Genomic DNA, 24863 nt, shown 5'->3' with positions numbered 1-24863 from the left:
CAAGCCTGAGATATGTGAGATAATTATGGACCAGTGCAAACTTAGCACCCCATCTATGGAATTTTGGGTCGAAAATGACCTTGATCGTTAGGTCCCCGTTAGGTCCTTTAAGGTCCACCAATTTTTTCGTTAGGTCCCCTTTAGTTTTTTTTTAAATAATTTTTTAAATTTTAGGTATAAAAAAATTACACTTTAGCACCCCATCCATAGAATTTTGGGTCAAAAATGACCTTAATCTATAGGTCTTCGTTAGGTCCTATAAGGTCCCACAATTTTTTCGTTAGGTCCCCTTTAGTTTTTTTTTAAATATTTTTTTTTTAATTTTGGGTATAAAAAAATTACACTTTAGCACCTCATCCATATCAAAATTGGCGAATTTTATCAAAATCGTATTCTTTACCGTTAGGTCCGTATAGGTCCATCATTGAAATTGTTAAATTATTTATTTTATTAAAATCTATATATTTATAAGAAAGTCGTGTTAGTTACTCCACTTATAACTCAAGAACGGCTGAACCGATTTAGCTGAAAATTGGCAGGGAGGTAGTTTAGAGCCAGGAGAAGGATATAGGATACTAAATATGTACCACGGGCGAAGCCGGGGCACTAGTTATAAAATAATTGAAACCTGCGCATGCGCCTTAGAGCATTAAGACATGCGCACATCATACATAAACAGCGCGAAATTTAAATTGGTATCGTTTCATTTATTAAATCAATAAATAAATCTATACTAGTCACGTCTGGTTCGAAAGATGAGACTGGCTTTTTATTTCGAAAATTTATTTGGCAACACTTAACAGTTAACTGTCATTAAAACCTGAGTTGTTGATGTGTCAAAGCTTGTCAAAGTGATTTTATTTTCTGCGATTTTAGCTTAGGATTTTAGTGATTTCTAATAATTGAAAACTGAGTTGAAAACATGACGAAAACTTTAAACTATGATTAATAAATTTAAAAAGAAACAATTTGAAAGAGATGTAGTTTTCAAGGAAAAACACACAGTGTGACTTGATATTTTGATACTTTTCATCTTGATTGCATTGCACATTATATGATTTGTTTAATATTATTATTATTATTTTGCATGGATGATACCAGTAATCCAGTTATAAACTATTAAAGCAACAATATAAAATTGAACGATCTGTCCGTTCAAAATGTTTAAAGACACAAAATCAGTATCTCAACGAGATTTCTTCTATGACCGAACCATGTTATTCATGTTGAAGAGCAGTACAAAAAAAACAAGATGGAATAACTGCAGAAATGGAAGAGTTAATGATGTCAGAGATAATGATAGTGATTCTTATTCTTTATTCGCGGCTGAACGCGGCTTTTAGATTTAATATGATTATATTGATTAAACAAAATTTAATTGTATTTTATTATGTTTTTTATTACTTTCACTAGCTGCTCTTTTTTTTATCTGTATCAGATAACTGTACCAGATTACATATATATAATATTATATAGATGAAGAGTTTGTAGAGGTTGTTAATCTCTCAAAAAAACAAAGCTCGTAATAATAAATTAAAGTATCAAAACTTTATTTCCAACTATAACCTAAGTTACCATTAGGTTACCTTAATATGATGATTTTTTGAATTTGCCGCCTTTTCCAGTCTTATCTTTCGTTAGCCGGACTATCACCACAGTATCACCATATTTCCTACAGTATGGCGACGAATGTACTTGTGCAGAGAAACGGAGGGGAACTGGCGGGGGGTCGGGCGACGCGGGCCGCTTAATGCAATCACGCTGAGTTTGCATTAACTATCGCGAAAGGACGACGCAGTCGTATTTTTTGTGTAATAATTTTATTATACATAGGTACTTACATATTCTATTATGGCGCGCAAAAACTGTTCCGTTTACGGATGTAAATCTACATTGAAATCCCAGAAGGAAACAATATTTCAGAAAGATTGTATTAATAATTGTATCTGTTGAATTAAAATCAAAGCTATGTATATGTTGTCCTCATTATTTTCTAATCAGATTGTACATCCCAATGCGAATGCATTACTTCTTAAATGGTATAATATACAATTAAGAACATCCAAAAATAAAGTGTCCACGTAAATAATATTTAGCAGTGCAATATCTGTAATTATATATTTATGAACAAATGATTACATCAGATTTAATAATCGCAATTATTTTGAATGTACATATGAATAAATGATTTCATCATAATATTAATAATCACAATTGTTTTATTTCCCATTTGTTGCAACCCTAGCGTATTTTCGTGTGGCAGCGTAAATACCTACACTGGCGGCGGCATCGCGCGACATCAAAGGCGTTTCCTTACTGTAGGAAATAATATTGTAATACTGTGCTATCACTATCATTATTATATTATACATAGTATAAAACAAAGTCGCTTTCTCTGTCCCTATGTCCCTTTGTACGCTTAAATCTTTGAAACTACGCAACGGATTTTGATGCAGTTTCTTTTAATAGATAGAGTGATTCAAGAGGAAGGTTTATATGTATAATAACATCCATTAAATAGTGGAGAAGTACTGCTATTTTTGAGGTTTCTAATGTGATGTCGTAAAAAATTACCAGCCTTACTTATAAAAACTGACTGATCTGTTGCATAAACACCTCTCAGTTAAATAACTCTCAACTCCTTAAACAATGATTAAAATAATCTTAGGTACTTATAAACCTATCTCAGCAGTCTCTCAACTAAGTTACGTCAATATATGTATTTTTTTCTAGTAACATTATCGAAATAAAACCCGCTATTCACGTAAAACTTGACTAAAAATGTACTTTTTGACAAATATGAATGGTAGACTTTATTTTGTATGACGTTTAACTGACAGGATATTGATAACTTTCAAATTTCAAACATTTGTACAGATTTGAGATTTTTGATAAATTCAAATTCAGTTTTAATTTAAAATGAGTTCAATGATCAATAAACGTTCTCGTTCGACGAATTGGAGTGAGGAGGATAAGGTACGTAATGTACACAAGAAATCTAATAGAATGTACTTATTTCCTTACATGTTTTAATGCTTATTAATAAATATATATTGCTCTTTAGAAAGTGCTTCGAAAATAATTAGTGCTCGAGCGAGCACATATTATATTAGAGAATAAGGATACGTCGACTAATACAAATACAGCAAAAAAACTTGCATGGGAAGATGTTTTGTCTTGGTTATTTTAGTTTTACTTATTCTAACAGTTTCTTGTATTTAATAAATTGTTACAGTGTAATAACATTATTATTGTATTTATATTTCAGTTATAATATCATTTCACTCCATAAAAGGGACTTAAGCCAAATACAAAATCAGTGGAGGAATTTGAAGAAAGCTAAGGCTTCGGAACACAAATTTAGAACGGCAAGAAACATGACAGGCGGGGGACCTCCGCCACCAAGTCCTCCGCCTGAAGATCAAGAGCTTATAGCAGCTCTTCCTAATGAGTTTGTGGTTGATAACAATCCTTTCGATAGCGATGCAACACATGGCCAACAGGTTTATATTTTTTACATTTTCTACTGCTATTATTCCTTAATTTGGAATATCCATTAAGGGATAATAGCGCTATGCATATATAGTTTTTTATTGTGAGATTGAGTAATTATATTTTATATATTTATAGGAAGTTACTAAGGAGTCTGCTGATGATACATTGAAATTGAATGAAAATGATGAAAGCACTGCACATGCATAGGTAATCATATTATATAATAATTTGTATAATATTTTTATCAGTTATGTTATACAAAAATATCAGTATTATAAATAAAATTTATATTATTTTAAAATAATTATTATTTTTTTATTTTTAGCCTGAATTGCCAAATTTCTCCACTGAATTGCCACGTATAAATCCTACACATCATATTTTCAAAGCTAAACCAAAAAAAAACGTAAGTATGTAATGTTGAAAATAGAATTTCATGAAATTTCCTGTGCTTATTGTTCAGCTGTGATTTATGTGAAATAATGTTTAATGTTTATGTTATTTTTACAGTGGGAAATCAAATTCCAATTACGAGCATCAATTATTCCTCCTTGCAAAAAAAAGCAGGGAGGAATTAATGAAGCAACAACAAGAGTTGCATCTATTAAGAATAGAGCAAGAGAGGGAGCTTCACCTATTAAGAATAGAACAAGAGAGGGAGCTTCACGAGAAGAAGCTCCAAATACTTGCATTAGAGGAGGAATATTTAAAAAAAATAAATTTTGAAAAATAATAAAATATGGTTTTTATTGATTAAAATAAGTTTCAATATAAATGGCCCTGTTTATATTTTCGTCTTCATCTTCTATATTATCAGGGATAGTTGGATCGATTAATAATTGATTTTCAAGGCCTGAAGGATCTAGAAAAATACAAAATAAAGAATTAAAATATGCTTATTTTTTATGTATTGGCATTATTAAATATACTTTGTTTACATATTAGTTTGCACAAATACCTTGATTTAAAATAGACTCATTAAAGAGTATTGCTAAATTGTGCAAAACTGCACAAGCAACAATAGTGGTCTTGATCACTTGCAGAGACCCTCGCATTGTTTCGTTGAGTATGCGGAATCTTTGCTTCCACACCCCAAAGCAACGCTCTACAGTATTCCTTGTTCGTATGTGACTCAGGTTGTACCTTTCTTCTGCCTGTGTCCTTGGTCTTAATATTGGTGTTAGAAGATGCGAAGTACAAGGATACCCGCTATCTCCAATCAGCTTCCCATGAAATTCATTCTCCTCAAACCTCCGCTTTATTGAGCTTTCTCTATATATGCGGGAATCATGTGTACTTCCTCTCCAGTGACACACAATATCGCAGATTTTAAGGTCAGAGTCACATACTACCTGTAATTATTGTCATCAATATTATTATAAATTAGAAACACATAATAGCACACATAACAATGAAAATTTATTACTTTAAATACACTATGATCAAACTAAAATGTTATTGTACAATGTTCATACTTGAGTGTTAATGGAGTAATGTCCCTTCCTATTAACATAGTACTGTCCAGCCTCTCCACTCACTTTGCGTATCTTAATATGAGTGCAATCTATTGCACCAATGATACGCTTCATCCCGCATATTATGGCCTCAAATTTCCTAATTGCTTTGGCTTCCTCGGTTGAGTTCGACGGCATATTAATATAACGCGAACTTTTAGAAGCTAACGCAATAGCAACATTTCGGGACAAACGGGAAAGTGTCTGTTGACTCATTCTGTGAATGTCAGCACAATCTTCTTGGATCTGTAATGTAATAGATCGTTATACAGGCTTTTCTATTGTATATATCCAAAACTAGAGCACAAGTCACATCTACCTCATGCCGGCCCCAATATCGAATAACTGCCATCACTTGCAGTTCCACTGGAATACCGCCCCCTCGAGTGTCCACGCGAAGGTCATCCCGAATCAAATTAATGATTTGTTGCATGTAGTCCGTTTTCTTATGGGCATGCTTGTATGGAAAGGTATACATTTTTGAGTAAAGCAATGAAATTTGGTTCGAATGTTGTACTCGTCCACCTAAGCCCAAATCGCCTGGTAGCCAGTGTCTACTCCCCGGCAGAAGGGAGGGAGGGGGGGTTATAGAACAGAGCGCCCGGCGCTCGGAAAAAAAATTCTGGCGGATTCATTTGGCCCTTTGAGTCGAGTTTGGTGTCTTTATCAGGTAACTAGATGATGCCCGATTCATTTTCCATACCAGTTTTTTAAGGTTCCGTAGCAAAATATGTCACAATCTTTAAAATAATAAACTTTTGGCAATGGCAAAATCCAAACAAACCAGTATATTTTTATATTTTTGTATCAAACTTGGTTTATAAAAAATACTGTCTGAAAGGCCATTTCATGCAGATTATAAAAACATTAACATGTTACATATATCTTACCATTTTCAGTGTGAAATAAATTATAGAAAGTACAGGAACGTTCGTCAGCGCAGCGTAGGGGACGGCTAATAGACCCGAAAAATAAGCAATAACATAAAACAAAAACCAGTCAAGTGCGAGTCTGACTCGCCCATCGAGTGTTTCGTACTTATTTGTCCTATACCATGTTATCTTGTCTGGTAGGACCTGGTTAACTGATACACACACACTTTCGTCTTTATAATATTAGTGTGATTTTTAATCATCTTTAAATTATAAATGAAGTCAGGTAACATTATTAAAAATAAAGATATATAATAATAGAACGTTTTTGGATTAATGATAATTACAACCACCTCCATAATTACATAATTCGGTACATTTGAGCTGGCGTATAAAACACTTCAATCTGGAATTGCAAGATTTCACGCACCGACATCTTATCAATTCAAAGCTTCTCTTTTCTTTTTATTTCAGATGGGCAAGGCATATTTTGATTTTTTTTAGGTCCCTAAATATATTATACAGCCTGTAAAACTGCCCTTAAGGTGTGTTGTTTAAGGGCAGCTTCTGTGGGAGGCAAATTTTCGATTTGCCTGTCCGTTTTTGTTAAAAATTTGTTTGCGACCCTCATTTACTGTCACAGCGGGGTACAATGTGAAAAACAAACATGCACTTCTAATAATTATAAAAAAATATAAGTTCTGGATAAGAGTATCCTTAAAATATCGTGACCGCCCTTACCTATCATGCATTGTAATCACAAACTTTTCAATTTCACTGTCTGCATATTTGCCACTGTAAAGTGCTTCAAATCCTCGTGTGACATTCGGATATGCCTTCCATACCTCAAATGCAGGTGTACCTATAGTTCTTTTAGACCTTCTAGCTTTGGAACACACGATATAGTAGTAGTAGCCAAAATAATGTTAAGAACAGTCGACAGATATGGCTAGTACAGAATATCATGTATTCCAATCTAGAAGGTCTAGAAGAACTATAGGTACACCTGCATTTGAGGTATGGAAGGCATATCCGAATGTCACACGAGGATTTGTAGCACTTTATAGTGGCAAATATGGACACAGTGAAATTGAAAAGTTTGTGATTACAATGCATGATAGGTAAGGACGGTCACGATATTTTAAGGATACTCTTATCCAGAACTTATATTTTTTTATAATTATTAGAAGTGCATGTTTGTTTTTCACATTGTACCCCGCTGTGACAGTAAATGAGGGTCGCAAACAAATTTTTAACAAAAACGGACAGGCAAATCGAAAATTTGCCTCCCACAGAAGCTGCCCTTAAACAACACACCTTAAGGGCAGTTTTACAGGCTGTATAATATATTTAGGGACCTAAAAAAAATCAAAATATGCCTTGCCCATCTGAAATAAAAAGAAAAGAGAAGCTTTGAATTGATAAGATGTCGGTGCGTGAAATCTTGCAATTCCAGATTGAAGTGTTTTATACACCAGCTCAAATGTACCGAATTATGTAATTATGGAGGTAGTTGTAATTATCATTAATCCAAAAACGTTCTATTATTATATATCTTTATTTTTAACAATGTTACCTGACTTCATTTATAATTTAAAGATGATTAAAAATCACACTAATATTATAAAGACGAAAGTGTGTGTGTATCAGTTAACCAGGTCCTACCAGACAAGATAACATGGTATAGGACAAATAAGTACGAAACACTCGATGGGCGAGTCAGACTCGCACTTGACTGGTTTTTGTTTTATGTTATTGCTTATTTTTCGGGTCTATTAGCCGTCCCCTACGCTGCGCTGACGAACGTTCCTGTACTTTCTATAATTTATTTCACACTGAAAATGGTAAGATATATGTAACATGTTAATGTTTTTATAATCTGCATGAAATGGCCTTTCAGACAGTATTTTTTATAAACCAAGTTTGATACAAAAATATAAAAATATACTGGTTTGTTTGGATTTTGCCATTGCCAAAAGTTTATTATTTTAAAGATTGTGACATATTTTGCTACGGAACCTTAAAAAACTGGTATGGAAAATGAATCGGGCATCATCTAGTTACCTGATAAAGACACCAAACTCGACTCAAAGGGCCAAATGAATCCGCCAGAATTTTTTTTCCGAGCGCCGGGCGCTCTGTTCTATAACCCCCCCTCCCTCCCTTCTGCCGGGGAGTAGACACTGGCTACCAGGCGATTTGGGCTTAGGTGGACGAGTACAACATTCGAACCAAATTTCATTGCTTTACTCAAAAATGTATACCTTTCCATACAAGCATGCCCATAAGAAAACGGACTACATGTTATTCTTTCCGAATCTATACCTCGACCGTAGTGTGGCCCTGTGGCCGCTACAAAAAATATATTGACACCATAGATTGACACTAATACCAGGTTATTTTAATTCTAGGTTGAAAAGTAGGTTTTTAATAAATAAGCACTCTCAGAACAATAGATTTATTTAATAAATGAAACGATACCATTTTAAATTTCGCGCTGTTAATGTATGATGTGCGCATGCCTTAATGCTCTAAGGCGCATGCGCAGGTTTTTATTATTTTATAATTTTAATAAAATAAATAATTCAACAATTTCAATGATGAGCCCATACGGACCTAACGGTAAAGAATACGATTTTGATAAAATTTGCCAATTTTGCTATGGATGGGGTGCTAAAGTGTAACTTTTTTATACCTAAAATTAAAAAAAAATTATTTAAAAAAAAACTAAAGGGGACCTAACGAAAAAACTGTGGGACCTTATAGGACCTAACGGAGACCTATCGATTGAGGTCATTTTTGACCCAAAATTCTATGGATGGGGTGCTAAAGTGCATTTTTTTTTATACCTAAAATTTAAAAAATTATTTAAAAAAAAACTAAAGGGGACCTAACGAAAAAATTGTGGGACCTTAAAGGACCTAACGGGGACCTAACGATCAAGGTCATTTTCGACCCAAAATTCCATTGATGGGGTGCTAAGTTTGCACTGGTTAATTATGGAGATAATATAGTAAAAATTTTAATATAAAGAAAAATTAGAATATTTCGTTCTTTAATTCTATACACTGTACTTAAAATATTATAAAATTTTATAAAAAATACTTCTAATATAATTTTATTCAAAACGAGTTTTTTTTTAAATATGGCAACTAAAATTGTTTTCGCGAGATTCTTGTGAGCATCATGAATCTTATTTTGATTGCAAATTGTCATAAAATCTCTGTACAGTGTTAGTTTCAAAACAAATTATTGATAATTGTTATGTTTATAAGTGTAACGTTATAGTTATCCAAGTGGAGCTAATAAAGAAATTGCTTGCCATGGCCGGCCCGTCCGACGGCGACTCCGACGGATGGGTCGAGTTCTGCGAGCGTCAGGCTAAAACTGCCGCTCAGGACTTTGCCAAGGCTTGCGTACAATATATCCAGACCAGTACCAGCGAAGGTACGGCAAGGCCTTACACATCACAAAAGGAATTGCTAAAGAAATTCGTTGAATGTTTCTCAGAGCATTTCGATTATGAATTCGGAAAGTTGAAAGCACAGCATAAATTACCGAATGGAACGCATACAGGCCACGATGAGAGCGACTATTCAGAAGATACAGAATCGCCAAAAACTCATCACAAACCTTTCTTTAGAAGGTTATCATTTAAAGGTTTACGGCGTGGTAAGGGTCTTTTCCAAAAACAGCATTCTGATGAGGTTGAGTTATCGTCTAATTTGAACAAACATAATAAAACAAAGTTAGCTAAGATTGTAGTTGAATGTAGAAAAGAGGGTTTAGTGAATTATTTAACTCCTGAAAGCTTGGAGCAACCAGGAGGCCCACAAAAATGGGAGAAATGTAGACTAGCTCTAGTTAAAACAGTTGGCGGGTACATGTTGGAGTTTTATTCCCCGCCTAAAGCTCAAAAACCTAGAAGCGGTGTGTTCTGCTTCCTCATATCTGAGGCAAGAGAAACTACACCATTAGAAATGCCTGATCATGAAAATACTTTTGTATTGAAGGTAAAATACTTTTTTAATAACTTGTTTTTTTACAGATTAACTTGCAACCAATTTTAAAAATATATTTATTTTTCTGAATTAAAAAAGGAAACATATTATCAATAATTGATAATATAATGCAAGTTATTCTGTATATTGTATGCTATTCTTTTGTAATAACATTTAATCAATTCATCCAAAATTCCAGGCTGACAATAATATGGAATATGTAATAGAAGCGGCAGATGTTGACGATATGAAATCTTGGTTAGCAACAATAAAGTACTGCATGCGATCAGCGCCCACCACACAGCCTCCGCCAGACACACTAGCAGGAATGCCAGAACCAGCGCCCCCTGACCTTCCACCGCGACGCGACCTACCTACTAGTACTAGTAATGCAGATTTAACGACTGACACTCCGGAAGAGGCTGAATTAGGTATTTTTAATGTTTCAATAGATATAGATAATGTTTTTTTGACGTGACAACGTCTTATAACGTCGCCGGCTGCACGCACGAAAAAACATGACTCATGCGGCGTTACCTCGCTCTGACTCATCTGAGGCGACAAAGAAGCACAATCGGACGTTGTCATGTTCAACTATCGTCAGCGGTCAGTAAACCGACTTTACAGACAACCAATTTTTTTTTGTGTGATTTTGTTATGGATTGTGCTTATTTTAAAGTATGCATCATACATCTATGTAGTGAAGTACAAATATTTTCCACATAGGTATGTATTCAGTTAATCTAATTGTGCTCATGTTACACATCATTGGTGATTTAAAAATTATCATTACCTCAATAAGTAATTTGTTAGACTCAAATGCCAGCCAACACATCAGCTGCAAAGTAAAAATAATTAATATGAATTTAGCTATTATTTAATTCTAAATAGTAAACAATAATCTTATCTTAATAATATATATAAATCTCGTGTCACAATGTTTGTCCTCAATGGACTCCTAAACCACTTAACCGATTATAAAAATATTTGCACACCATGTGCAGTTCGATCCAACTTGAGAGATAGGATAGTTTAAACATGTAGGTACCATGAGCGAAGCCAGGGTGGACCGCTAGTGTATTATATGATCAATGATCATGTATACCATTACATTGTGTACTCCACTACGACTAGCCAGAAATTTATTTAATAAAAAATTTTATAACAAAATATTCCTAGTTTGTGTTGCTATCTATTGGATAATGTATATATGATGTGATTGATATTGCCCTTTTGTATAAACCTATGTAATCAAGACTAATAATTCAATATCTACGTAAATAAATCCCTTAATTTTTGTAAAAAAAGACGGGTTGCACTCCGGGAGTGCCGGCAGAAGTGAAAACTTGATTATTAACGTTGAGCATGTTTGATATTTTGGAATGGTATCCGTCTTACGCTGTTTCGATCAGGTCACGTGTCCTGACGCGAGTTTAAGATTTTATACCCATTACAGAAAAAGTGCTCAACGCCGCAAAAGAAGTTTTCACTTCAAAAACTCCTTTACTAATAAGAACAATAATTCTCCACAGGTTCAATAGCAGAAGAGGGTTGCGAGTCACCCCCACGGGTATCCCTAGCGGAATGGCCCTGGTTCCACGGCACACTGGCCCGTGCGGCGGCCGCGGCGTGCGTGCTCGCGGGCGGCACGTCGGCGCACGGGTGTTACTTGGTGCGGCAGAGCGAAACGCGGCGTGGGGAATACGTGCTGACGTTTAACTTTCAGGTCAGTTGATACAAGCCGAGAATCGAAAACATCCAATCTGCTAAGTATCTTCTAGCAAGTGAATGGTTTGCCGTCCTCAAAGAAAAGATAAAAAATTTATTAGGTCTAGTAGAAAAAAAAAGATTTACTTTATTTCGCTTTTTACTGTTTCTATAAATAAACAAATCTTTTTGCTCATGTCTAAGCCCTGATCTTCATTAGGTTTTCTGACCAGGAATTCAAATTCTGAATTCCATTAGACTGGCAAATGTTTGTTTTCTTTTTTTTAGGTTTTTTCAAACAGATGTGTGCAATATTGTGAAATGTTTTGTATGTAAGCAGCTCTGCTTACATTTTGTCTGATATCCTGAAGAAACTATATGCGTACGTGTTGTTATCTTGTTGGTATAGTCAATAAAAACCCAGGTGCACGTTTTACAAGAAAAACTTTATTAAGATGAAAAATATACGTGTTACACGAGCAATGTCCGCAGAGAAGAGGAAGTACAAAACAAAATGTTGCCATTACATGAAAAGTGACCACAGATTATTGAAGGCGCAAATTTATTACAACACTCCTCCTAAATTAATGCCTTCAGAATGCAACAATTTTACAATTTTACAGAAATTTAACTTTTACTGTTAAAAACAAACACATTATAATTATTACACGGTACACAAAAGTTTACATTTACTGCATAGCTCTCATTTAACGTTTGCTACAATACTCAACAATCTTAACTTCATACAAAACAAATAAAAGAAACAACTTAACATTTTCAAAAAGAAAACTAATAACTTAACACTTGATATTTGTTAGAATTCTAACAGACAGTTTACAGAAACAGTTTTACCTTTTATACACAGAAATACATGAAATTAAAATAATTAAAATAATTTATAAACAAAGTTTACATTGGCTTATACAATATAAATAATCAAGTGTTACTGGTTACAATATTGAATTCCAATTTTGTCTCTCAGATAACTAAATTTTACTTTAGACAGTGGTTTGGTAAAGATATCAGCAAGTTGCTCATCGCTACATACATAGTTTAAATCTATAACTTTACTATAATATTTCTCTTTAATAAAATGAAATTTAATATCTATATGCTTACATCTTTTATGAAAGTTAATTTTTTTTATTACACTTATGGCACTTTGGTTGTCTAAGTTCAAACATACTGATTTTTGATTAAATTCACCTATATCACATAACAATTGCTTAACCCACATAGCCTCTTTGGTCGCAGCGCAGGCTGCCATGAATTCAGCCTCGGTAGTGGAGAGGGCAACTGTCTGCTGCCTTTGAGAAGCCCATGTGACTGCTCCTCCATTCCTCATAAAGACATATCCCGTGACTGAACGTCTAGTGCTGGGGTCGTTTGCATAATCGGCATCACTATAGCCAACGATTGTGTTAGGTTCAGACATTGGAGTGTAACATAGACCATAATCTTTAGTCTCTTTTAAATATTTAAAGATTTTCTTAACAGCGCTCCAATGGTCTTTGTCATAAGAATTTAAAAAACGGCTTACCAAACTCACAGCATATGAAATGTCAGGTCGGCTTACTGTAGCTAGATGCATCAATGAACCAACCGCCTCTCGATATGGAATGTTCTTTTCATTTTCCCCTTCTCCTTTTTCTAGTTTTAAATGTGGATCAACTGGAATGCTGTTGGGATTACAATTATATAAATTAAATTTGTTTAATAACTTTTCAATATAACTTGACTGATGTATGAAAATATACTTGTCACTTTTCTCTATTTCCATACCCACAAAGTTTCTGAGTGAGCAAGTTTTAATTTCAAATATTGATTGTAAATCATTAATCAACTCCTTTAATGTTGATTCATCTTTTGAAAATAATAATCCATCATCAACATACAGACATAGGTAACATTTTTCTCCATTGATAGTGCCAATATACACACATTGATCAGCTTTACTATTAACTAGTCCAAATTTCTTTAAAACAGTATCAAATTTAGAGTTCCAGCATCTGGAAGCCTGCTTTAAGCCATATAAAGATTTATTAAGCTTACATACCTTGTTTGCATCATAGGTTAAGCCCTCTGGTATGGTCATGTATATGTCTTCTTCAAGCTCACCATACAGGAATGCTGTTTTAACATCTAGCTGTATTATCTGAAGATTCTGTTGGACAGATTCTGAAAGTAAAATACGTATGGAATCATACCTGACTGTCGGAGAGAATGTTTCCTGGTAATCGATACCTTTTGTCTGTGAATATCCTTTGGCACAAAGCCTTGACTTAAATCGTGGACCTGTAGTTTCCTCTTTAATGCGAGATACCCATTTACAACCAATTATTTTCATATCAGGGGTTTTATCCACTAAAGTCCATGTGTTATTTTGTTGATGAGAATAAAGTTCTTCGTTAATTGACTTTATCCATTTAGCAGCATCAACAGAATTAATTGCTTTTTCATAATTATAAGAACTTCATAATCTGGTTGATCTCCATAGCACAGGTAAGAGCTTTCACTTTTATTTTTAATATTTAAACAGATATATGTCCGTATTTATGCAAAATGGAACCACTCGACAAATTTCGTTTTTTGATTTTATTGAAGAATACTCATCCAAAAGTGGTCTAAATTCTTATACAAACAAGAACCACATGATTTTTACGTTGGAAACAAGGTATACTAAAAGCAGAAAGGAACCACCAGCAACAACGAATAATACCATATTAAGCAAAACCGAACCACAGCACCACGGGACTGCTTTGTTCAAACAAATAAACGAAATTACTATCATGTCATTTTATACAAAACAGATCCACACCTACTTGGTACCATTATACATTACACATATTTCTATTAATAACAATTATTTTTAATACACAAAATGGAACCAGGTTTCTGTGGTATGGTTATGCGTAAAATAAATACATAATTTAATTGTAATTTTTTATTGCAAAATAAAACCACAAGCATTCGGTTCTATTATGCATAAATAAATATTGTAAAACATCCTGAAAGCCATCATCGCTATATGGAACCAAATGCCTTGACTTGTTACAATGCTTCTCATCTTTAAACAACGTATTTCATTACTTAAATACTTATGATCTAAGCTTAAATAGCTCAAAGTGCAAAACTCCAATTTTTAAAGTAAAACGTCGAACATCTGTCAATATAGGTGACATATTCAGCGAAGTAGTTCGAATACGTGACGGTCTAAGGTGACGGTGTTATTTTCCTCCGCAAAGTAAGTTCTATTGTTTTTGTTAATTACCTTTAAAATTAAATGTGAAAATGTTTAGTAATAAATAAATAAGCAAGCAATTGGTAAGAAAAGCATTGGAGACGAACACTGAAGATAATAATGAAGATACAACGGGTAAGTAGTTTTATTTAATGCATTTAAGTACTTATTGAATCTGAGATGCAGGTACGCTTTATCCACTTTTGATTCATTCCCGATTGTGGTGTGATTTTAAGAAGATATTTCATTAAGTAAGTGCAAGAGGAATCCTCTGTGGATTTACGTATTTTAACGACAATGTTGTTGTTCACGAAGGCGAGTCGAATTAAGAGTCATTTTGTTACGATTCATAGCTGTCATTGTGAGATGAAACTACTAAACCCTGTTTTAAAAATAACTGTCGATGATCTAGGTACCTACCTACTATTTTGGTAAAATACGTTTAGATTCAGATTCAGTAGGTACAGTACATTCAGCCACATCATTCAGTGCATATAATTATTTGTTTGATTTTAAAACTCGCGCGGCCACTGTTTTGACCGGAACAAGGCCCTAGCCTGCGAAATTCAAAATTTTAACAAGTTTATTTAATTTTTTGCTAGGGTTGCCACTGTTGCATATGATTTTTAGGGTTCCGTACCCAAAGGGTAAAACGAGACCCTATTACTAAGACTCCGCTGTCCGTCTGTCTGTCCCTCCGTCTAGTTAGACAGTTGAAATTTTCATATGATGTATTTCTGATGCCGCTGTAACAACAAATACCAAAAAACAGAATAAAATAAATATTTAAGAAGCTCCCATACAATAAACCGTGATTTTTTTGACGTTTTTATAGATAATGGTACAGAACTCTTCGTTGCGCGAGTCCGACTCGCACTTAGCCAGTTTTTTGTACATGGCGCATGTACATACAACATAGTCATAGACACGGCTTTATAAGAACTAATAATATTTTGCTGTCGCCATATACTTACGTATAAAAGCCTACGTGGCTGTGTAATCATTTAAAGCTTTTTTCTTTTTATTACAGAAGCTATAACGAAGAACCTTATACGTCGGTGCCTCTGGAGAAGCTTTCTTCACCTTCTAGCGATATTCAGGCCATATTACATCTCATTCCACAAGATGCACAGAGTTTTTATAACGGTCTCATTAGTGATGATGCAATAGAAGACCACATAGATGGACTAGACACGGTGGATTTCGAAATGCAATTTGATGATAACGTCGAATAAACGTCCTATATAAGTATTATTTTATATATTTATTTAATTAAAGCTTTATTACGATATTATAAATACATAGTTTCATTTATATCATTAAATCCCTGGGTTGTGGTTCCTTTTTGTATAAGAGAAAACCTATCAATTGATAAATGTTAAAAGGAACCACATGCACATTTTCTTAATTATTTAGAAAGTTTAAGAGTATTCAGAGCAAATTTATATACACATACTTAAATAAGTAATTTATCAATGAATTTAAATAAAATAAATTTTAATTTTACTTCATCTAACAGAGCTGCAAATGTTTTTGTAAATCCTTTAATATCTCAGAAGTGCGTTTTTGCTGGGTGGTTCCTTTTTGCTTAAATACGGACATATTATCATCCGACGAGTCATATTCAATTTCTTCTACATTCTGAGTTTTATTTAAACTTTTATTTGTGGCTGATTCAATAGGCACATAATCTCTTTTCACTGTTGATTCTAAGAATATAGCGTCTCTGCTTTTAATTGATTTTCTTGTATTAGACGCTATAAATCTGTATCCAGTACACATCTCTTCTGGTGTTTTATAAGATAGCGATCTTGTCGGAGAGCGATTAACCAGGTACTCAGCTGTGTACGTTTGGACAACTGTTGGTCTGCGGACAGCTGTAATTGGTCTACGGACAGCTGTTGGTCTACGGACAGCTGTTGGTCTACGGACAGCTGTTGGTCTACGGACAGCTGTTGATCTGCGGACAGCTGTTGGTCTTCGGACAGCTGTTGGTCTACGGACAGCTGTTGATCTGCGGACAGCTGTTGGTCTACGGACAGCTGTTGGTCTACGGACAGCTGTTGATCTGCGGACAGCTGTTGGTCTACGGACAGCTGTTGATCTGCGGACAGCTGTTGATCTACGGACATCTGTTGGTCTTCGGACAGATGTTTGTCTGCGGACAGCTGTTGGTCTACGGACAGCTGTTGATCTTCGGACAGCTGTTGGTCTGCGGACAGCTGTTGATCTACGGACATCTGTTGGTCTTCGGACAGATGTTGGTCTGCGGACATTACTCAGTGCAACACATATATTTTTCATCGTCTGAAAGTTCAACTGACCCATTCTCTGGTGCCACAGGTAAGTATCTTGCTTGATTACATCAGATATGCATGCATAGCCACCAGGCATATTTAGGCGATACATATTATTAATCAAATTTGCTGTAGCTATGATAACATTTTTATTGTTCAGTATAGCACAACCATTCTTATTAAATCTTACTTGGCCACCATTGTTAACAATTTGACTGACAGAAAGCAGGTTTGTAGTGAGTTCAGGTACATATAAAACATTTGTAAATATTATTTCATTTTCATGGCCTCTATCGTTAAAAACACTCAAGCTAATTTTTCCTGAGCTTTGAACAGGTAGTGTTTTGTTGTTTGCAACTTTAATTGATTTAATATTTGAAGTATATTCCTCTATGAATAAGTTTTTATGTTTTGTCATATGTGCAGAAGCGCCAGAATCAATATACCAGTAATCAGAGCACTCAGAAGATGCTATAAATACAGCAGCATATGATGACCTGCTAGTCGGTTTATAAGAAATCTTCCGATCATTATTTACTGTATTTGATTTACACTCAGGACTTTTATGACCATATTTGTTGCATGTATAGCAGCGGGGGCCTTTAGAATTTCTTTTACATTTATTATTAAATCTCTGACTTGAAGCAAAAGCTCTATCACTATTTGATTGTTTGACATCCTGTAATAATTTTGATTTGACGGAGTCTGATGAAATTTTCATGCCTGAACTTTCTATAGCTATAATCATTGGTTTATAAGTTTCAGGTAGACCGGAAAGCAGCATGGTGCCGAGCCACTCATCATCTACTTGAAAACCAATATTTCTTAATTTATGAGCAGTAGTCATAATTTTACTCACGTATTCCTCAACGTTCGGACATCCCTCTAGCGTTGTGTTACATAAGTCACGTAGAAGACCAACTCGCCGTGTCAGCCCGGAGTCATCGAAGACACGAGACAAATTTTCCCAGACTTCTTTCGCAGTTTTAGCTTCTTGTATGTGCACATAATTTACCGGATCAACTAAAAGAATGATCTTTGATCTTGCTTTTGTATCTTTTCTCTTGTCCAATGTCTGATCATCCACAATGCAGTCCCACAGTTCTTCGTGTTGAAGATATGTTTGGACAGCAAAACGCCATGTGGCGTAATTATCGCGGCCTGTTAATTTCTCAATTAATGCCAATGTGTTTGACGACATACTGATATTGTTGTTGAAAGAACTTTACCACGAATCTTTACACTTCAGAACACGTGGCGTGACCGGTACAATTATTGTTACTTTTTCTTCGTAGGTTTTTATACTGATTGACTATATTTTGTTTCGTAGCCTGGGCCCATAACCTGTTGTTATCTTGTTGGTATAGTCAATAAAAACCCAGGTGCACGTTTTACAAGAAAAACTTTATTAAGATGAAAAATATACGTGTTACACGAGCAATGTCCGCAGAGAAGAGGAAGTACAAAACAAAATGTTGCCATTACATGAAAAGTGACCACAGATTATTGAAGGCGCAAATTTATTACAACAGTACGGATAGGCTACGTCACTTAACCCATTGAGCCCCGAACGGCCCGATCGGTCCACGACACAATAGATTTTCTATTGTGTCTGTGATTCCGGGGCCTGAGTTATTAACATAATCTATTGTCTCCAGGGGCGCGCGAAACACCTGCGCATGACGCTCAGCGACTCAGGGCAATGCCGGGTGCAGCACCTCTGGTTCCCCAACGTGCACGAGATGCTCGAGCACTTCCGCGCGAACCCGATCCCGCTCGAGTCGGGCGGCGCTGCTGACGTCACGCTCACCGAGTACGTCGTGTGCCAGGACGGCGCGAGGCACCAAGTGAGCTATGCGTAGTAGTGTTGTGTAGTAGTGTAGTGGTAGGGCTGCCACCTTTATTAAAATATAGAATAGTAAAAAAAAAGACGGGTTGCACTCCGGGAGTGCCGGCAGAAGTGAAAACTTGATTATTAACGTTGAGCATGTTTGATATCACAGTTTGATATCCATCCGTCTTACGCTTTTTCGATCAGGTCACGTGTCATGACGCGAGTTTAAGATTTTATACCCAACACCGCTAAAGAAGTTTTCACTTCAAAAATTGCAAAAGATAGAAGTACTAATCGGAAATTCAAGGCATGTAATAGTATAGATACATTTGGAAATAAAATAATAAATATTTTCAAAACATTGCAAATAATATAGTAGTACAATTCGGAATGAATAGAATAGAACACATATTTTTTGGGAATTTCCAATTGATTTATCATGTGTATTGGTTAATGAACTTAAAAAAGCTCAAACTGATTTACCTCTAAAAAAATACTATGCATACTATATTATATTTCTATAATGTATATTAAATAATACAGTAGGGGTGGCAACCCTAGATAGTAACTCCGATGCATTAAAGAGAGGAATATTGAATGATGGCTTGTACTTGCGTTGACAGAGAGAGAGTATAGACCGCACTAGCGTGCAAGCGAGACAGCATGATAAGCTCCAACATTTTAGATTCCTTTCTTTAAAGCATCAGAGTATAGATGGTGTTCAATGTAATAGGTACTATTTTTTTATTGATACCCTGTGCCACTTTAGTACAGGTTGATGGATCTGTATTTTTTTTTCAATTATGGTGCAGTCTATGAGAATATAACGTCCACTGCTATCTCAATTATAAAAATAATGTTGAAAGATTGTGAGCAGGTTCAATTTTGGCCGCGTATTTAATTTTTAATTCAAGACACTTCTATTATTTCACAATACTGGCGTTAATCAACACGCAAAAATCTCTAAAACCATAGAAAAAAATACAAATATTATTGTAATTTTATTTCTAATATAATTTATTCATAAAAATAATTGCATTTTTCCACCACATGAGCATTTGAAAGGTGCTTAATTCTGGAAGAAATATGTGCCAATTTTTTTTTGTTATTCTGTAACAATATCTCAAAAAAATGCTCATTTGGTGCAAAATTTGCTTTTAAGTGATGTGTCATGCAAATGTTTGCAAATAACAAAAGAAATGAGGCAAGGATTTAAAATTTTTATGGCTAAGTATCCCACCGATTATTTGAAAGTGCAATAAACGGAAATAATTAATTTCAAAGTAAATATAAGCTACAGAGGCAGGAATTAAAATATGTAGGAATATTGTTTAATTCGAATAATACATAAATATGATCGCTTATTTGAAATATCTGTCCCCTCTCTTTTCTTCTTCTAAAATGATTCCCCATATAGTAGTTTTCACATATTCGTACCGTGGCAAAGTACCATTTAAAAATTAGTCATTTATAAAGCATTTGAATACTTTAAAATAAATACTTGATTTTAAATTAGTTAGATTAATTAACGCATGGCTTCTGTTTTTATCTTCCTTTTAAATAGAGTGGGTTATATTATATCGTATGTATAAATAAATAGTTCACTAGTTATAATTTAAGAAATACTTGCCTCATTTTGTTACTGGAATATTTGTTTTGTTGCTCTTCATGTTGTAAGTGTACAGTACAGCTTTGTATATTTTTTTGCCATTTTTTTACATTGGCTATGTTAAGTTATAATTCTCAGTTATAATTTTAAGATTTTTCCAATATTTTCAATGAAATTTAAGCATTGTAAATTTCTAGTGTAAATAAATTTTAATTAATGTGCGCAATGTTGCCATACTCAAAAAAATGTCTATCTGTATATAATCGATTTTAGGTTTAATAAGCAAACAATATAAAATTCACTATTTTCGTTATAATTTCTATGAAAAAAATATTAAAATAGAATTTACATACATGTATATTTGTTAAGTTATGTTCACTGGTGATTCCTGAACGCATTTTATTTATTACATAATGTAAATTTATTTATATTTAAGCGATACTTTATTTTACTTTAAGTTGATATGTTTGTTTCGACAGTGAACGTATATTAATTTTTGCTGGTCGTCATTTCTCAATGTTCTAAAGCCAGTTTTTGCTAAGCAATTTTTTTTGTGTCTTTAACAATATGCGGTCTTTACACACAAAATAATTTCTCCTTAAATACATTGATAAATCATAATTCTTCAATCGTGAAAGTAGAAGAAATGGCATGTATTTTTTTTTAAATAGAATTTAATGTCTTATACCGATAAGACAAAGTATGTCAAATAAAAAACAATCTATATACAAAGACGGACTGTCTGGTTGTCGGGGGAATGTAGGCACATTCCACTGCAGTAGCCAGTACTCTTTTACTATTGCGACGTTTTCTACTTATATATATTTTCCTGCAATAGCTTGCACTTTTTCACGTGGACGTCGCGATTTTGGCAATGAACGCCTATAGCCACATTTTATTGTTTTTGTTGTGTAAGGACCGCTTTGATGGACTGTTATAATTAATAACTAACCAAGTAGCATAGTTTTATTGTTATTTTTGTACAAATCGAACTTATGTTCTGTCAAGCTTTAATCGTATTTTGGTTGTAATTTTTTTATTATTAAAGTTTTCCGCTGAATGGCTTTATTTTTATTTGCTGGTTGTTGTGTGTCTTGTGAAACTATTTCGCTTTTATGTTCGTGTTTATGGTAAGTGTCATATCGTTTTTTGTTTCTTGTACATAAACTTTTATTTATTTTTTTGTAGATTCTTTCTTTCCGCATGATATTGTGTTTTGGATGTATCATAACCGAATTACGCATTAATTATTCATAGAATTTCACTTCGAAACTGTGAAAGTTATCAATAAAAACTTACAAAGATTTAAATATTACATGTAACTGACCCTTTTATATTTTTTTATACTCTTATACGAAATCCAAATAAAATTGCAACACCAGTCAGTACAATCAAACCGAGTCAATATCGAGATTTATTAAGTCTAATAAAACATCAATTTTTTCAGTTGGAGGTGTCCCACGGTAGTGACGTCAGAATGCGTCGCGCGGAAATGGAGGCGCTGTTTCACGCAACAAGCAGTCCGCAAGACAACCGAGCGGTGGACAACCAATATGTACTGTGTAATATACGACCCTCCACTTCTGATAGAAATGGTGCTTCAAGGGATTAGACAAAATTATATGGTTTGGTTGGCAATGATAGTAAAAAGGTGTAGATAGGGTGCGGAGTGGCACGTTAGTGCTGTTCGCTCACGATTCAAATAATCAAGACATACTTTGACGAGGCCGTGCTCTGTCCGTGCCCTGTCCGTGCCCCGTCCGGGATGCGTTTAAACATTATTGTATACTTTTACTATGAAGTGATTCATACCTGACCAAGACCGTGGATCAGCTGTACAGCAACGGCAAGGCCTTGGAATGTCGATGTATATTTTTTCATTTGTTTCCCGGCTTTGGCATGGTGTAGCGTGAAACATGCTTACTCGTGTATGCGTCAATGTGCCGTTTTTGAAGATCGAATGTTGTGTTGGTAACCTATCTACACTTTTTTTTAAATTATAATTTTTTTTCGTAGGTCTGATTTTTGAAGGTAGAAAGTCATTAGGATTTTTTTGGGGCAATATAGGGAAGAATTAAAAAAGTCTAAAAGGGTTTTTGTTAAAATTATGCATAGACACCTTTGTTTAATCCGGTTATTTGGGATTGGCAGTATACTAGACTGAAATAAATCAGTAAATATTTTCATAAACCTAACAGTGTTATTTAGAACAAGTTAGCTCAGCTAGAGGGTATGAATTAAAAATATCGTATGTATCGTAATTCGTACTAAGTCCACAGAAGTTTCTGACTTCAAAGTAAAAAACCAAGAGGTTCGATCTTAGTCAAAGAAATAAAATCTGTTACAGGGCACTATCGAGTAAAACAATTACCTAATTAGTAAGATATGTTAATAATGTAAGTTATATAATATATCTTTAGAACATTTACTTTTAAATATTCAAACAGTCTTAAAATGTAGTTTAAGGCAATTATTTCATTAAATTACTGCAGCTTTTTCCCAAGTAGAATTGTGTTAAAATATTTATAAGTAAATTGTGTTCAATGTTTGTCCAAGTCATGTGGCTTTATAAATACACAAACGATGTACATATTATGCAATATTATTTAATTAAGTTTGTCTTATTAATTTATTGGAACGTGTTGTGTATATATTTTACTCAATTTCTTAGATTTGTTTACCTTAACAATAGAACGATGATTAATTTATTCCATGTAGTAAATACCTTGACGGTACAATAGTACATAATCAATAATCAGGTTACGGTTATTTTTTTACAAAGGTTACGTTTTTTTATGCTATAATCCGTATTCTGTATGCTAATAGTTAATATACTAGTACAATGAACTGCCAATTTGGGTGCGATGCATTAAAGGGTCGATTTGTTTAAGACAACAGTATATATCTAGTCGCTTTTTAATGTTGCCTTTGTAGCTAAAATACAAAATGTTAGGTTAATTTAGTATTCGCGAAATGTGGGAAAATTTGTTCTGGTTAAAGACAAGAAATTTCCCAGTCACTTTACCATAGACACAATTTCCCGCAATTAGAAATAAATTTGTAGTAGGTATAATCATTGGATGTTGTTTCCAGCCTGGGTGTTTGCATATCTATCGAGTATCGTATATATCCAAATATTTAAATAGTTTTAACTATCGGCTATCTAGTAAATATAATATTTTGAGTACATAGTGGTAATTTTGTTATTATTTGTTCAATTATCTTTTCGTTCTTAACAAAACCGTATGTGTTTTTTTTTAATTTAAATATTTTAGTTTTTAACTCTATTTATTATCTTTATCGTATATTAGCAAATAAGGTTACGATAATGACGGCAAAAGTTAAACTTTAAATATTGTCTGTTAAAGTTACATTACTATAAATTATATGAAGTGAATGTTGGAATTGACGAAGTAGATGTAAGTAGCTATAAGTATTTATACCGCGTTGTTTGAATGAAGTGTGTATTAATGTCCCTGCATCCACACGGTGCTATAGATAATAAATACTCGTTAGAATATAACTAACTTGTCAATTGTCAAGTCACTCTATGGTGTACCATAAACCATAATGTTTCATTTTTTTATACGCGCACAAACAGTATTTTTGTAAGTATTGCCATGCGCCAAATAAGCTTGCATCGTGTGGATGATGTTAAAATGTTGCCTTTGTAATTAAATCTAGTCTAAACTTTATCCGTTGTCATAAATCCTGTTGACGTCATATTTATAAGAATGTAAATAAATGTTTGTAATTTTTCAAGTTTGATTCTGCGCTTCGTGAAGGAGCGCTTTTGACTTTACTGAGCGCAGACTCTGAATGTTAATTGTCTATAGTCGACATATATTTAAGTCAAGAAACTTATATCTAATACACTGGAGATTGCACTATGACCATTAACTTATAACTTGTTACAAGTTAATGGTCATAGGGCAATCTCCAGTGTATTAGATATAAGCTTCTTGATTTAAGTGGATTTCATAAACAGCAGATATAAAGAAATGATATCAAAGTCCCAAGCTTTATGTCAGTACAAATATTATTAATTCTTGTTTGTACAAGTTACATGCTTCTCGGCAATTTTCGTATGCTTTCTTGTGCACAAGAAATCAATAATTATCAATTCCAATGTGATAACTTGCACAAAATGGACGACACTCAATATAATCCCACTAAAATATAGTACTTATAGCCCTGTGGCTCGTCACTGAAAATATTATTTGGTGAAGTTTCAACTAAACATATTATGAATTTAATTCAGTTTACATGTACGTATAATATACTGCGCCAATA

General features: G+C 33.9%; 1 protein-coding gene and 1 long non-coding RNA gene across 4 annotated transcripts; both read left to right on the top strand.

The window, feature by feature from the left end:
• Positions 1-2818: 2818 nt before the first annotated feature.
• Positions 2819-4233, top strand: LOC149899235 (uncharacterized). 3 transcript variants are annotated; one of them, XR_016457955.1, is made up of 5 exons: positions 2819-2976; positions 3269-3503; positions 3631-3702; positions 3821-3901; positions 4006-4233. It is a non-coding gene; the product is annotated as an uncharacterized LOC149899235 (long non-coding RNA). The 3 variants fall into 3 exon arrangements; XR_016457956.1 differs by having other exon boundaries at positions 3821-3905; XR_016457957.1 differs by lacking the exon at positions 2819-2976 and adding an exon at positions 3002-3180.
• A 4820-nt stretch (positions 4234-9053) lies between these two features.
• On the top strand, positions 9054-24478 carry Lnk (SH2B adapter-like protein Lnk). Its single transcript, XM_090114670.1, has 5 exons — positions 9054-9894; positions 10082-10313; positions 11415-11608; positions 18786-18974; positions 22018-24478. Exons 1-5 carry the CDS (start codon positions 9205-9207, stop codon positions 22180-22182), a joined length of 1470 nt encoding a protein of 489 aa, XP_089970796.1. The 5' UTR covers positions 9054-9204; the 3' UTR covers positions 22183-24478.
• The last annotated feature ends 385 nt before the right edge of the window (positions 24479-24863 follow it).

Source organism: Colias eurytheme, chromosome 21 (assembly GCF_061535395.1).
Source record: "Colias eurytheme isolate Ceu_HAF_F1 chromosome 21, ilColEury1 Martin Lab GWU primary, whole genome shotgun sequence".
Taxonomy (NCBI): domain Eukaryota; kingdom Metazoa; phylum Arthropoda; class Insecta; order Lepidoptera; family Pieridae; genus Colias; species Colias eurytheme.
The sequence above is the reverse complement of the archived record's forward strand: the minus strand, read 5'-3'. Positions and strand labels throughout refer to the sequence as shown.